This window comes from Octopus bimaculoides, chromosome 4, assembly GCF_046866305.1.
Source record: "Octopus bimaculoides isolate indiv1 chromosome 4, ASM4686630v1, whole genome shotgun sequence".
In the NCBI taxonomy this organism is placed as follows: Eukaryota; Metazoa; Mollusca; class Cephalopoda; order Octopoda; family Octopodidae; genus Octopus; species Octopus bimaculoides.
Genome location: NC_142931.1, coordinates 99,001,849 through 99,019,163, shown reverse-complemented (window position 1 = coordinate 99,019,163; position 17,315 = coordinate 99,001,849). Strand labels below are relative to the sequence as shown.

The 17,315-nt window shown below is 35.1% G+C and overlaps 1 protein-coding gene across 1 annotated transcript in view; it reads right to left on the bottom strand.

The window, feature by feature from the left end:
* Nucleotides 1–6,122, bottom strand: part of LOC149136169 (uncharacterized) — a 6,469-nt gene extending 347 nt beyond the window's left edge. Inside the window, exons 1-2 of the mRNA XM_089351080.1 lie at nt 5,999–6,122; nt 404–3,330 (exon numbers count right to left, since the gene is read on the bottom strand). Coding sequence (XP_089207206.1) covers nt 404–3,330; nt 5,999–6,056 — 2,985 coding nt within the window. The 5' untranslated portion in view covers nt 6,057–6,122. The remainder of the gene's footprint in view (nt 1–403; nt 3,331–5,998) is intronic.
* Between the last annotated feature and the right edge of the window lie 11,193 nt (nt 6,123–17,315).

The following is a 17,315-nucleotide window of genomic DNA, read 5'->3' as shown; positions in this document are numbered from 1 at the left end:
CAACGGTTCTTACAATGTTGAAATGTAAAAGCTACTCTATTGATTTCACAAGAGTAACAATAAAGTTAGTTTAAACATTGAAAGTTAATAATTTTCATATGAATAATCAAATATATGCAGATATGCAACATCTCATGTTTACAATGAAGAGAACATAAGCTTTCTTCAAGATAATGGTAGAATCAATGAAATTGAACTACTTCAAATAATGATGGAAATCGAATCGCTGATACAATTCTGTTTGTAGTACGATGTAGTAGAATGTAGTACAGTGACAGCATTCCAATGTTTATGCTAATCATTATTTAATTCTTTGTTGTTTTCTCTGTTTACAATGACTAAATATATATGGATGAGACACGTTGTATTAGGGAGATCAAAACTAATAGAAAACTTTACTCACCTGTTTATAACAATCGTATTTGGTACACTTGACATTTCCATTTGAACATCGACAAACATTGCATCTATCTTGAGTCATAAATGTTTGTCCCTGTTTGTAAGTTTTTCCGTAATATTGGCACGTGGTTGGGGGACAGTACATTTTAGTACAGGATACTCGACCAAACTGTCCGCATGTACAGGTGTTGCAGTCATCTTTAAATGTCTGGCCTGCAGAATATGTATTTCCTTTGTGTATACAGGGTTTCGTACATGGTTTCTGTTCACAAACCACTCTTCCTCCAGAAGTGCACTGACATTTGTTGCAATCATTAAACCATATAGAACCGATGTCGTAATGCTTACCGTTGTAATTGCAGGTGCATAGATTTGTTGTGCACTGTACTCTACCATCGATTTTACAAGTGCATGTATTGCAGCCTTTTCTAAATGAATCACCTATTCGGTAGGTGTTTCCATTGTAAAGGCAATTACAAGGGTTATTGGTACAGCTTACTCTACCATTCACTTCACACGTACATCTATTACAACCCTGTCTAAATGTTTGACCTACATTATAAATCTGGTTGTTGTAAGTACATTTGCAAACTTTGGTTGTACATTGAACGTACCCGGTTGCTAGACATTGGCATTGGTTACAATCTTCATGAAATATTTGACCAATTTTATAAGTTTGTCCTTTGTGTGTACATTGGCAGAGTTTGTTTGTGCACTCAACTTGTCCGTTATTTTGACATGTACAAGTGTTGCAGTCATCCTTGAATTGTGCTCCGAAATTATAAACCCTATGATTGTAAGTACAGGTACATGGATTTGTCGTGCAGTCTACACTACCATCGGCTTTGCATGTGCATGTATTACAGTCTTTTCTAAATGTATCACTTATTTGGTAGGTGTTTCCATTGTAAATACAGTTACATGGCTTATTTGTACAGCTTACTCTACCGTTCACTTCGCACGTACATGTATTACAACCCTGTCTAAATGTTTGACCTACATTGTAAATCTGGTTGTCGTACGTACATTTGCAAACTTTGGTTGTACATTGAACGTACCCAGTTGCTAGACATTGGCATTCGTTGCAATCTTCTGAAAATCTGTCACCAATTCTATAAGTTTGTCCTTTGTGTGTACATTGGCAGAGTTTGTTTGTGCACTCAACTTGTCCGTTATGTTCACATTTACAAGTATTGCAATCATCGCTGAATTGTTCTCCGAAATTATAAACTCTGGTTTTGTAAGTACAGGTACATGGATTTGTCGTGCAGTCTACACTACCATCGGCTTTGCATGTGCATGTATTACAGTCTTTTCTAAATGTATCACTTATTTGGTAGGTGTTTCCATTGTAAATACAGTTACATGGCTTATTTGTACAGCTTACTCTACCGTTCACTTCGCACGTACATGTATTACAACCCTGTCTAAATGTTTGACCTACATTGTAAATCTGGTTGTTGTACGTACATTTGCAAACTTTGGTTGTACATTGAACGTACCCGGTTGCTAGACATTGGCATTGGTTACAATCTTCATGAAATATTTGACCAATTTTATAAGTTTGTCCTTTGTGTGTACATTGGCAGAGTTTGTTTGTGCACTCAACTTGTCCGTTATTTTGACATGTACAAGTGTTGCAGTCATCCTTGAATTGTGCTCCGAAATTATAAACTCTGGTTTTGTAAGTACAGGTACATGGATTTGTCGTGCAGTCTACACTACCATCGGCTTTGCATGTGCATGTATTACAGTCTTTTCTAAATGTATCACTTATTTGGTAGGTGTTTCCATTGTAAATACAGTTACATGGCTTATTTGTACAGCTTACTCTACCGTTCACTTCGCACGTACATGTATTACAACCCTGTCTAAATGTTTGACCTACATTATAAATCTGGTTGTTGTAAGTACATTTGCAAACTTTGGTTGTACATTGAACATATCCAGTTGATAAACATTGGCATTGGTTACAATCTTCATGAAATCTCTGACCAATTTGATAAGTTTGTCCTTTGTGTGTACATCGACACGTTTTATATGTGCACTCAACTTGACCATTAATTTGACATGTACAAGTATTGCAGTCATCGTTGAATTTCTGCCCAATATTATAAACCCTATGATTGTAAGTACAGGTACATGGATTTGTAGTGCAGTCTACACTACCATCTATTTTACATGTGCATGTATTGCAGCCGTTTGCAAATCTTTCGCCAATTCGGTAGGTATTTCCCTTATAGGTGCATTTACATGGCTTGTTAGAACACTGGACTGTACCACTAGACAAACATTGGCATTCGTCACATTCACCAAATCTTTGGCCAATATTATAGGTTCGTCCTTGATATGTACATTGACAGATTCTTGTTGTACAATCTACTTGACCGTTTATACAACGGCAAGTGTTGCAAGCATCAGCGAAAGTTTGACCCTCTTGATATTGTGAATTTTTGTAATAACAGCCACATTTATCGCTGTTACACTGCACTGTTCCTGTAGTTTGACAAATGCAAGACTTACAGCCATCATTGAAACTCACTCCAACATTGTAGACTTTACCATTATACTGGCACTGACACACATTATTAGTACACTGAGTATGGCCAGTAGAAAGACATTTACATCTATAACAGTTGTCTCGGAATTCTTCACCTTCTTGGTATACCCTTCCCTTGTAAGTACATTGTTTAGTGCAGTCATTGTTGCTACAGTGTACCTGACCACCGTGTTTGCATTCACATGTATTACAGTCTTGCTGGAATTTATCTCCTACTCTGTAACGTCTACCTTGATAGATACAAGTAGATCCCTGTCCATAATCACAACGTAAGTTTGTACAGATTGCTTTGCCATATTCACCACATACACACGTGTTGCAGTCGATCTTGAATATTCCTCTACGCCTGATTCCATTATGTGAACATTCGTCTGTAAAGAAGAACATCAATTAATAATTATTTCATTTAACCACAGCAGAGTTATCTACTGTATGTATATTCAAAAATAATTCCTCATATACATACAAACATATACACACACGCACATACTCACACACACACACACACACACACACACACACACACACACACACACACACATATATATATACATGAATAAATATATACATACAACATAAATATATACATGTATGTACTTTAATATGCATGTACAGATATATATATATATATACATATATATATATCTATATATATGTCGAAGAGGATTTGAAAATGCTGAGGTCTTTTTAAGATGCTTATTGATGTGACTGGTTTCACTTTAAAAGAAAAAATCTTTTCAAAAGTTAAGTGCAAGGCTATGTGTAGCCTTTGTGGTGTTGAAATTTAGTCTACATAGATGTATTAAAATACAGTGATAGAGTCTTTGACGATGGTAAGAAAATGTTAAGAAATAGAATATTTGACAAAGATAAGAAAATGTTAAGAGAGGCTTTCTATTTAAACAGTTTACGTAAAAGTGTTGAATATAGGCAGTAAAATAAGTTCATAATTGTTTATAAGTTCATAAGAAATCATAATTGTTTATAAGTTCATTAGGAATCATAGCATGTATGCAGAAAGATTTTGTATACAGTAATTGATAGGAGAAAGCGTGTATTGCTTTGTCAAAAGTTCATAAGAAATCATAATTGTTTATAAGTTCATTAGGAATCATAGCATGTATGCAGAAAGATTTTGTAGACAGTATTTGATAGGAGAAAGCGTGTATTGCTTTGTCAAAAGTTCATCAGAAATCATAACTATTTATAAGGACTTTAGAGAAATGATCACAATATGTTCATTCCTCAGTAAAAACACACACACACTCAAAGAAAGAACAGACACATATACACACGCAATACAATTCAAACACTCACAGGCACACACATACACAGGCACGTAGACGCACACAGTAACACACCACACCCTGAAAAATACAAGATACACTCACCCACACAGACAAACACACTGCACAAATAATACACATAAAACACTCACAAAAATGCACTCAAAGCTACGCGCACACCACACAGAAAAGTAACACATGTACATAGACGCACACATGCACAGACACCCCATATATCCATAAACCACACCCACATACACACACACAAACGCATACCTAGTATAAACACGTACAGTACGTACACGCATACACACACGCACACACATACACACCACCCTGATAAACGTAACACACAAGTACACACACACGCATATATACTATTATTATGATTATTATTGTTGTTATTATGATTATTATTGTTATTATTATTATTATTATTATTATTATTATTATTATTATTATTATTATTATTATCATCATCATTATTATTATTAAAACTACAAACCGTCAGAAAAATATCAAAAAGAATCTGCCACTCAATGTTTCATGTACACGTTCGTCGTACAGTATAAATTGAGAATTTGAGAATGTAGATTTTCAATCTAAACCGTCCGACGAACGACAACGTGAAACTCTGAGTAGCAGGTTTTTGAAAAGTTTTTGCAGATTTACTAATACTAAAGCATATTACTCTACCTCCGGTATTCCAGTACTATTTTCCCCACCTTGTTTCACACTTATTTGGAATATATATATATATATATATATATATATATATATATATATATATATATATATATATATATATATATATATATATATATATATATATATATTTATATATATATATATATATATATACTTTATTTAAAAGCAGCAGAAATATAACCAAAAAACCGTTACTCTGAGTTTCACGGGAACGTGAAACTCAGAGTAACGGTTTTTTTTGTTATATTTCTGCTGCTTTTAAATAAAGCATATTACTCTACCTCTGGTATTTGAGTACTCTTTTTTCCACCTTGTTGCACATTTCATGTGCTTACTCCGGTATATATATATATATATATATATATATATATATATATATATATATATATATATATATTACATACATACATATATGTTTGTCTGTGTGAGTGTGTGTGTGTGCGTGAGTGCGTGCGTGCGTGCGTGTGTGCTTGCGTGCGTGCGCGTGCGTAGAGGTGTAACAGCTCAGTGGTTATGACAGCGGACTCGGGGTCGCAGGATCGCGAGTTCGTTTCCCAGGCCAGGCGCTGTGAATGTTTGTTGAGCGAAAACAGCTAAAGCTCCACGAGGCTCCGGCAGGAGACGGGCTGACGAACCCTGCTGTACTCTTTCACCACAAATGTCTCTCATTCTTTCTTCTTGTTCGTGATTTACCTGTATTTCAAAGGGCCAGCCTTGTCATAATCTGTGTCACGATGAATCTCCCCGAGAACTACGTTAAGGGCACACGTGTCTGTGGAGTGATCAGCCACTTGCACGTCAATTTCACGAGCAGGCTGTTATGTTGATCGGATCAACTGGAACCCTCGTCATCGTAACCGACAGAGTTCCACGATATATATATATATATATATATATATATACAGAGAGAGAGAGAGAGAGAGAGAGAGAGATCGTGTTGGTGATCTTAAGTAAATTGCATTAACCCAACCGTTGATAAATTTAACAAAATAACTAACTAGAAAGTACCAGAAATGAACAATGTAGAGCAGTATAATTTACTTACAGTTGTAGCTGTTCACACATGAAAGTGCTATTATCACTAGTAACAACTGGTACAGCATGACGGACAGTTTCTTTCAGCTTCCTGGAGTTTGGTGACAGTTGTTTTCCGAAACAAGGACAAGTTTGACAAACGTCTCAGAAAAACTCTTTTTATAATGCTTAATAAACGTGATCAATTGCATGAATAAAAGGAAATCAACAAATGATTAAGCTGAATTATTCACATCAATTCAATATTTAAAATTAACATATCTACCCACCACTCAAAGTAATCTACTAAAAAATGGGTGGTTCTTTTTCCTTGTTATTATGTTTTACAAATGCATTCAATAATAAATTATGTTAAACTCACGTGTTGCTTAATGTGTTCACAGACAGTTAAGCGGTAATAAAGTGATTATTGAAGTATACAATACGCTTATACAGGGATAGGCAAATAACTCTCTTCCTGTTTTCATACAACTCCTGAGAACATTTTTTCAAACACTGCCGGACTTTAAAACCTCACGCCCAATTCGAAAAGAATAATTTAGTTTAGATACAAGTGTCTTTCCACAATTAAATCAAAGACAACAATTTCATTTTTAAAGAATGTTGTTCTTGTTTAACAGTTTTTTAACTCAACAGTTTTATATCAACATTAATTGTGCCTAACACCATCTTCTGAAACAAAATTCTAGGATATATTTTCTTTCAGACATTTTTTACTTTATCTTCATGATTTGTACCATATACTCTTGTTTCAATCTCTACACTATCCCCTGTCAGTTTGTAGGTAATCATATCTTTTTTTCTTTTTTTTTTTTGTAGACTGCGTGACTACACAGAAACAAATTCACAAATTATTCCGATATATTTGTTGCTAGTTTAGAATTCCTTCTTTTCTCAATAATTACATCTTTTGTCTATGAACACACTGAACCAGGGTTCAATCATTAGTTTTCTCATGTATTGAGGTTATTAACTAAAACTATTCTCTCTTAAATATAATTCAGCTCTTCTGAATTTTATCTTTTACTGTCTATCCAGACAACTTTATATAGAGTAGAGGATCCATAACTAACATTTTCTTACATTTCCTCAATAACTAACATATATGCAATATACCTAACATTTCTTCAGTATCCATTGGATGTCTCTGTGTGAGAACAGTATCTCCGAAATTTTTCATCATTTACTTCAGTGTCTTCCCTGACATTAGTGATGGTCTTTTCTAGACCTTATCATTAATATAATATTAATATACTTCTATATGTTCGACATAAGTTGTTTCTGATATTTCTACATAATCACCATATACTGTTTACACTAGTTATGTATTGTACATAACTGAAGATGTAGTTAGCGTGTAAAACTCATAGGGTAGTTGTTTACATTATTGACCTGTTGTCCCTTTGAGCTAGGTGAAGAGCATTTTCTATATCGTCTTGTGTCTTCCTCTGTCTTTTCATTTGCTATGCCTACAAAAGTTGGTGATCGTGCATATCCATGCCTTCATGTCCCACACACAACTTTGCATGTTATTCAGCATAAACATTTTGATACCAGTTGGTGTAGATATCAATTATCTTTTCTCTTTGGTTTCTATAGATTCTTCCTTCGTTCAGTTCTTCGACAGTAATCTAATGCCTAAGTCATTTTAGTTTCCATTCTCCCTACTGAAGTCAGCCATTTGCCCCTTTATGTTATTAAGTCAACGTATATGCATATGTATGTGTGTATGTATGTATGTATGTGTGTATGTGTGAGTGTGTGTGTATACATATATAGCGTCGTCGGTCTAAATTTTGTCGAATTTTCCATGTGTCCTTATCTTTAGGAACAACTCAAAAATATAGGTAATCAGGGAATGGAAATGCAAAGCTTAAAGAGTAAAATTTTCGTTGTGAAAAATTTAGCTGACTTGGAGGACAATATATACGAGACATATATATGTGTGCGAGTGTTCCTGACAGTTTTTCTTTTATATTTTCTACGGATTGCTTTAAGCTCACTTTCTTTATACACATCAATCATTGGATCTTACATTTATAGCTTTAGTTAAGCTTTACAAAAAAGAAATCGACGGGGAACCAGAGTGTGTGGGTGAAAGATTTATTATTAACTAATTTGTTAAAAAAGAAGAGAAAATGAATTTTAATTCTTTCAAAGTTGCTGTTTCTTATACATTATTAACAGAACACACTTCAACTATATATATATACATATATATATATATGTGTGTGTGTGTGTATGTGTGTGTGTGTGTGTGTGTGTGTACATTATGTATGTATATATATATACTTATATGTGTGTGTGTGTGTATATATATGCTTATATATACATACATACATACATACATACATACATACATACATACATACATACATACATACATACATACAAAGTACCTGATACGTTAGTTGCTGACACTGAGAGGCTTACAAAGGACTGAGAAATAATTTTCACACTTATAAAACACTTAATTTCTTTATGGATAACCGGAAGATTTATACTAAAAATGTTAACAATACCATCCCCACCCCCGAAAAAAAACACAAAAATCAAGAATATAGCTGAGATTAACATTTTCAACTCACAGAGAAATGTAATAGGACCATAAACAAATGTTCCATCAAAATGATCAGATGTAAATTTAAAAGAACGGATATTGGTTTTGGGGTCAAACAAGAAAAATTACATATCGTCATACAATTCAGATGCCCTGTCGATGGGAATATCTTTCTGATAAATCAAAGAGAAAGACAACTATTTCGAAAACTTCAGCTTCTATATATCCAGATTATTAATTTTGATTTATGCAATTAATAATTGGTTCACTTGATTTTGTGAATAAATGCCTAAGTAACAATCTGGAAATGCGAGGGTATTCAGAAAAAGAAATCAACCAGCTAATTCGCACATTATAAATATAATCGGTAAGTGAACCGTTAAAATTTACAAGACTTTCCACAAGTTTAGAACGTGAATTCAGTTTTCTTATCTACCCACAAAAATTGGAACTATATATCATTATTAGGAATCAGATCCTTCCTCACTAGTAGTTTTCAAGTAATTAAATGTTGACTATACACACACACGTACATGCACACTCACATACACACGCACATACATACATATACGCATACATACATACATACATACATACATACATACATACATACATACATACATACATACTTGTATGCCAAGAACATGGATGATATGAAAAAAGCCTCGACCTGGTCACAACATTTTCTGGTGATGTAGGACTAGAGTTTGGCCAAGATAAATGTTCCTATATTGTTGTGGAACGAGGCAAGGCTAAAAACCACCCTAACAACATCTCCATCAATGGCCTATCTGTTTCTCCAATATCTGATGAGGAATCCTACAGATACCTGGGAGTAGATGAAAACGTATCATATGAAGGTACTTGTAACAAAGAACGTGTTACTAAGTTATACAGAAATCGGGTTAGGAAAATATGGACCTCGGAACTCTCTGCATTCAATAAAACAATAGCCCACAATGTGTTTGCAGTACCAGTACTCGTACCGACATTCGGGATACTTGACTGGACGATCGATGAAATCCGAGCCCTTGATGTGAAGACCCGAAAAATACTAACGAGCACGAACAACTTTCACATCAATAGCGATGTAGACCGCCTATACCTAAAACGAAATAAAGGAGGGAGGGGCCTAACATCAATTCAGACTTCCTTTGAATGCCGTGTCATATCTCTTCGACATCATCTCATAACCACCAAGTGTCGAAGTGCACCCCTTGATGAAGTCTACAGACATGAGGTAAATACCATCATGAGATTGAGAAGGCAACTACTTGACAAGCATTCCTTATTCGACAACCCTGAACTCTTACCCAAAGAAATTGCAAGACTCTACCGTAACATGACATCAGAGGAGAGGATGAATGCATTCAAGTAGAAGACCATGCATGGATACGTTAACAGAAAGCTCCAGGGTGATAACAACATTGACAACCAGAGCAGTCTATCGTGGACAAACAATCGGGTCACCAACTCTCACTTTGAAGGGTATGCCTTTGCTATTCAAGAACAAGAAATAGCAACCAAATTCCTAATAAACAAACGGGACAGAGGCGGGGAAAGCGCCACAATGTAATAATCGATGCAGACTCAGTATCGAAGATATCACCCACATCATTAGCAGCTGTCCAAAAATGTCATCACGGTATTACCTACCTATGAGACATGATGTTGTGGCCAAGACACTGTACAATGAAATCCGCCGACAGGATAACTCCGGGGCTAAGGAGATGAGAACCCATAATGAGGTAGAGGCCATTACCACTCACAATATGAAAGAGTATTTGTGGAACGTCCCAATAAAAACCTCAATAAAGTGCAGACATAATAGACCGGATATAGTAATCTGGGTCAGAGAAGAGAAACTGTGTACAGTAGTAGAAATCAGCTGTCCTGCAGATGTCAACATCACGCTAAAGATTAGAGAAAAAGAGAACAACTACGCCGAGCTACTGAGAAATTTGCAGATACACCACCCAGACTACAAGTTCAGATTCATACCCGTGATTGTTGGGGCATTCGGATATGTAACGAACTGCCTCAACAAAAACCTGGAAAAATTAGGGTTCTCAAAACCTGAAAGAAAAAGGCTGGTTAGAAGACTACAGATTCAAGCCATCAATGGAACTGTAAAGATATGTAAAACTTTCCAAAACTTTAGCACATAAATACATATGCATGCATCTAGATATGAAAATATAAACATAAAAACGCATCCATAAAACAAACATACAAATCTGCGCATACACAAACACCAAATACTGCACACACGCACACACATATGCACAAATACCTAGATGATGTTGATAAAAGTTCCAATGACGGAGCCTTGAATCTATGTTAGAGTCCGGCTCTTTCTCTATGGACAAGAAATACAGAAATGAAAATGATTGATAACATACCAGCATACATACATACAATCGAAGCGTTGGAGATTATTTATCGAAAATTCGATGGATACTATCTCCATACATACATATATACCCATATACATACACACATGCATACATGCATGCATGTGTGCATACATGCATACATGCATGCATTCAGACATACATACAGACATACAGACATGCATACATACACACACACACACACACATTCATACATACATAATACATACTCTCGAAGCGACTAGTCGCTTATTTCGCGTGGGAGGTTATTTTTCGAAAATACGATGAATACTATCTCCAACTTTGAAGCCACAAATATCAGTTATGTTAAATATCTGGTTAATCTTCAGATAAATAAACTCAGGGAGCCTTTGATTCAAGATTGTTGTGAGTTACCAATCAAACTTGAATTTACCATCAGAGGTATTACAAAAAGTATGGCTTGACACATCAACAACAACACAACTGTGAAACAGAACGAAAACAACAGCTCAGTACTAAAGAGTTTCTTTGTAGTTATAAATATAGAAAAAAACCGTAACTACAAAGCACATTTTTCATGGTGTTATGAATTGAATACTTATTATTTAAATGTTATAAAGAGCGAATAAAAAAAAACTTCTCTTGGATATATGAATAGATTCAAATCATACTGGGATGATCTGCATCCAGATGTAAATCATATTTTTGTAAAACAATTACGTCAACAAGCAACATTTATGGAACATATGAAGAAAGTTAGGGAATGTAACTTTATTAAAAAAGATCTGAAATGAACCTTCTCCCAATCAGTATAAACAAAAACGTGAACAATGTTAGAATAATACGTGGTTCCACAGTTAGCGACAATCCAACAAATACTATACTGTCTGCTAAACAAGCCACATTACACACTAAAATAACTGACCACTCTCCCTCTACTACGATTATGGTAAATAGCAGGTAGAACGGCAACGATTATTGTAATAGTAATCAGGGTGGTATATTGGGGAAATATGCCCATAGTAAAATTCTGGAATGAAGAGATAGAGTTCAACAGAAATGGTGTGTGGCTGGAAGAAATTCGGAGTAGTTATTGACCTTGCATTGCACCTAGGACATTTAACATTGACGGTGATACACTTTTGACTATAATCCAGTAACTTCAGGATGGAAAAACACCTGGAAGATACTTGATTTTGGATACTGGTACGAGAAGCTAACGTTCTACTGACCATATCTTATAAACCGATACCAGAAAGCTTTCAGTGGAATAGTAGCATACCACACTGCTTAGATCTGGCAGAAACAAAACTGATCCCGAAAAGCAGAACCACCCACAAAGTAAAAAGCTAGCGACCAATAGCATGCCAGGATTTAATGTATAGAATATATACATCATGTTTAAACCTCCTTCTCCAAGAATATTGTGAAAGTAATAACATCGTCAAAGAAGAACAAGTAGCTGGGATGAACGGAGTCTAGGGATATGCCAACCAATTGTTGATAAACAAAACTGTAATGTCCGAGGTTGGGAGCATAGAAGGGACGTAGTTTCAATGTGCCTAGACTACGAGAAAACCTTTGACTCTGTCTCCCACTCATGAATGCTACAAGCCCTTCGACTTGCTAAAGTTAAGGTGAACACAGTCAAAACCATAGCTGCCCTCACTTCATTGTGTGTCACCATCTTGAAGTTAAATAAAAGGAGTGCTTGTAGAATCACTAATAGCATACAGTATCGCAGAGGTACTGTATTCTTGGGGACAGCTTCTCTGTGATGCTATTTATGTTTTCACTAAACCCATTGTAATTCATGTTAAGGAAGTCTGAAGGGTATCTCCATGTTTCACAAGGAAACAGAAACACCAAAATTACACACTCTTTCTTCGTGGATAACCTGAAATTGAAGGTCAAGTATATAGATGAGATGAAAAAGAGCCTTGACGTGGTTACAATATTCTCAAAGGATATAGGGTTGTTGCTATATAGTTGTGAAAAGTAGCAAAACTGTAAACCAGTCTAGCAGCATCTCCATCAATAACTTAACTGTTTCCCCTATATCTAATGAGAAATGTCACAGGTATCTAGGGGAGGATGAAATCATATTTTATGATGGCACCTGCAACAAGGCACGTTTCACTAAAGAATATTGCAAACAAATACAGAAAATGTGGACCCCAGAACTTTCTGCAAAACCCGGAGGTTACTAACCAGTACACATAATTTCCACGTCAACAGCGACATAGACTGTTTCTATCCGAAACGGAAACAAGGAAGCTGAGGCTTACCTTCGATCCCAAATGCCTTTGAATGTCGTATCATATCCTTTCGGCAACGTCTTTTAACCACTAAGTGTCGAAGTGCTTCCCTTCAACAAGTTTGCTTACATGAAGCTGAAATACTGAATAAATATATATATATATATATATATATATATATATATATATATATATATAGTCAATTCAAACATGAACACGCAAGAAAAAGCACGAAAAAACAACAACGCGAGGACGTGGAAAAAGTACAGTGATATTGGACACTCTGGAAAGGAAAGAAAAGAATGAGGATTTCACGTTTCGAGAGCTCTTCATCAGAAATATACATTGATGCATACATACTTATATATATGAATACATACATGGATACAGTCTTACATGCATAGGTGCAGGTATACCTTCGTTATATATACCTATGTAGCAAACTCTTAAGAGAGAACATAGGTTCGTTTGCCAGAATAGGAGAAATTGTTGATTTCTCATTGGTTAAAAATTACTGCCCATATACGAATTCTGAACTTTCATTGAAGAAATCTTTCATGAAGTACGGTTCTAGAATTCGTGTATGAGCAGTTATAAAAACCCTGATTTTGGGGAAACTCTCCAGTGATCGTTGGATTGTCAATCAAATCCACGACACTCACTCTCAGTGATCGTTGATTGTCAATCAATCCACGCCACTCACTCTCAGTGATCGTTCATTGTCAATCAAATCCACGCCACTCACTCTCAGTGATCGTTCATTGTCAATCAAATCCACGACACTCACTCTCAGTGATCGTTCATTGTCAATCAAATCCACGACACTCTCCCTTTTGAGTATCGGCTAATCTTTATGCCATGTTCAATACTCAATTCCAACAAGATTGAATTGTTGTGAACTCTAGTAGTTAGTATGAAAGATTAGTGTGAATTTTAAGTCGTAATTCTCTACGACAAAATTACTTTACTTTCCAATTGTTCTGTAAATGCCAAATCTACATAAATAAACTAATGTAGACATTTATTTTCTTTTATTTCACGTTCTCTTAACTTGTTAAAATTATTTCTCTATTTATGAAACTGGGTCATTTTTTATGTAACGGTCAAAAGAATACGAATCCATATCTTCAACATACATGCACGCATTAAACGCACGTTCAGCGTCTTGGTATGTATAATTCATCATAACATTTACGCAGCCTGAATTAAGAGTTATGCATGGTGATAAATATTTATAAGTGACTAGTTTACCATCATAGCTTCTTACTTAAGAAATAATAATATTTGTTATACCTTACAATCAAAAACATTAAAAATAAGATACAGTATTCGCCTCCGACCGTAACATAAAACCTATATTCGTACCTATATACCCTATTTCACAGAATGACATCGATTAATAGTTCCTATAAAGCAGCACAAATGTGGCGTTTCTCTTCTACGTGTATTCTATACACTTTTGCATAGATTAGGTAATGATGATCACCGCTTGAAGTAGTTTACTACCCACGTTCATATGTAGGTTTTCATTCCATTATGAAATTATTCTTGATGTATACAAAGTGACAGGCATTACTCCACCGATCTCTGTCCCCGAGAGAGATGTCTAAGGGAAGAAAAGCAATCTTTCACTCATTGGATTGGTATTAGCTCCCCTGATTTCATATGCTATTTCATATGTTTTATGATTTGTCCTGCAAGCTGTCTAATGAAAACCACTTTCCTCACCAAGCATATGAATACATACATACATACATATATGCATGTGTCATATATATATGTGCATGCGTCTATGCATGCATCCTTAAGACACTTACCCAACTTCATCTGACAATTCAATAGTGTTGTTACACGCGCACACGTACAAACATATACACACACATGCACTCATACTCATACACATGCACAAGCACACACACACACACACACACACACACACACACACACACACACACAGAATCACTCACACATCAACACCTCACAACACCTGCTAACCTATAGGCCTATGCTTTTGCCCTTGGAAATTTCTACACACATACACGGAACTCACAAAACCAGATACACCACTCTTCAAGCATGAAATCTTTCTCTGATACACTTCCAAACTTGCAAATAAACACTCCCTCCTCCTTCCTTCTTATCTCTCGCTATAAAACAGTTTTCTCTTTCGACACCTTCACGTGTGTTTTTCCTCTTCACTTTTTTAATATCACTCCTCTTTCCTCTTCCGCACCCCCCTTATGCTGTCCTCTTTCTACTGATGAAAGTCTAACATCCAAAACGTTAAGATTCACCCCCTTACAGCGTTAAGCTACAGAAGGTTTTCGTCAACAATGTCAAGGATGTATTGTCTTTTTTTTTTTTGTTTCCCTTTCAATCCATGAAATTTTAAATATTCACAACTCACACACATACACATATACACACATACACATATATACACACATACACGCGTGCGCATAAGCATAATGCATATATATATTCATATACGTACACACACATACATAGATACATACATGCATACATACACACATACACACATGCATACATACATATATATACACATACATATATATATATATATATACATATATACCTTTATGTATATATAGCTGTACATATGTATATATATGGGAGAATATACAAATAATAACAACAGACGAGGACAGGTGGTATAAATAACAAAAGGATATATTAGTATGACGCTCGGGAATACGGAAAGTCTTTGACGTTTCGAGCTACGCTCTTCAACAGAAAGAATACGGAGACAAGGAGAAAAACACGGAGAAAAAAAATTGAATAGTGTTCAGTCAACGGTCAATCATAATAATATGTATATATATATATAATAATATGTATATATATATATATATATATATATATATATATGCTTTCGGTGCGAATGAATTTTTATACGACGCCGAGTTTACAATCCTGTAAATAATAATAATGCTATTTTTATACAAGCTTAAAGTTTACGGCGATAACCGTGCGATTACGAAGGAAAATAGTCTAAAAAAGGGGCATGTAAGCCCTCGACAGAAAAAAAAATCATTCGTACCGAAAGCATGAAATTTGTTTACATAAAAACAAACACGAACTATTACCGTTCTTAAATGTGACCGTAGTGAGTTGACCGATTCACTGGTGTAGAAGTAATACTTTTACTCGCGTTTGAAGAAGGATGTGGTTTCGACTCCCATGCGGAGAGGAAATGCTTCATTATTTTTCCCTGTCGAGGGCTTAAACCCCCTTTTATTAAACTATTTTCCTTAGTCATTGCACGGTGATCGCCATAAGCTTTAAGCTTATATAAACATATCATTAATATATATATATTTAATAGACACAATATTCGTTTATATGTGCTACTGATAGTTCCATTTCTTGAGAAATATCTCAGACATATTCATGAGGAAAATACCACATGTTATAACCAACTAAAAATTGAAGGAATGAAGAAACGCGGAAAGTTGAGAAGGAAGCAAAGAGAAAACGTGAAAGGTTAAAAAACGGAAGATTAAAAGTAAAATATAAGAACTAAAAAAGTACAGGAGTTATCCTCCTTAGCCCTCGGAATATGAGGCTGGAGAAATATAAAGAAGATCATCAGGTATAGGCGGAATTTTCCAGTTCTTCAAAATGCAGTTGTATATATATATATGTGTGTGTGTATGTGTATAATCATAGTAAGCGGAACTTCAATGTAGCGCCACACGCTAGAAGAAGACGCCAAATAGATCTAAAGCTACCTTATTTATTACATAGACATATCACAACAGCCCGTGACTATGTGATTAATAAGGTAGTTTTAGAGCCGTTTGGTGTCTTCTTCTAGCATGTGGTGCTACTCAGTATTTACCCTTATTATAATTAAATTTACTAGCGGGACCCGTGGAATTTCCATAAACCCATTAATAGAATACATTATTTACAATTGACGGTTTTTTGTCCTCATCTTGTTTGTTGTTAACAAAACGTTTCGGCTGATATACCCTCCAGCCTTCATCAGGTGTTTTGGGGAAATATCGAACCTGGGTTCACATTCCTAAAGTATTTTTCGATGTTGTTATTATTTTTATCATTATTATTAATAATAATTATTATTAATAATAATAACAATATTATTATTAT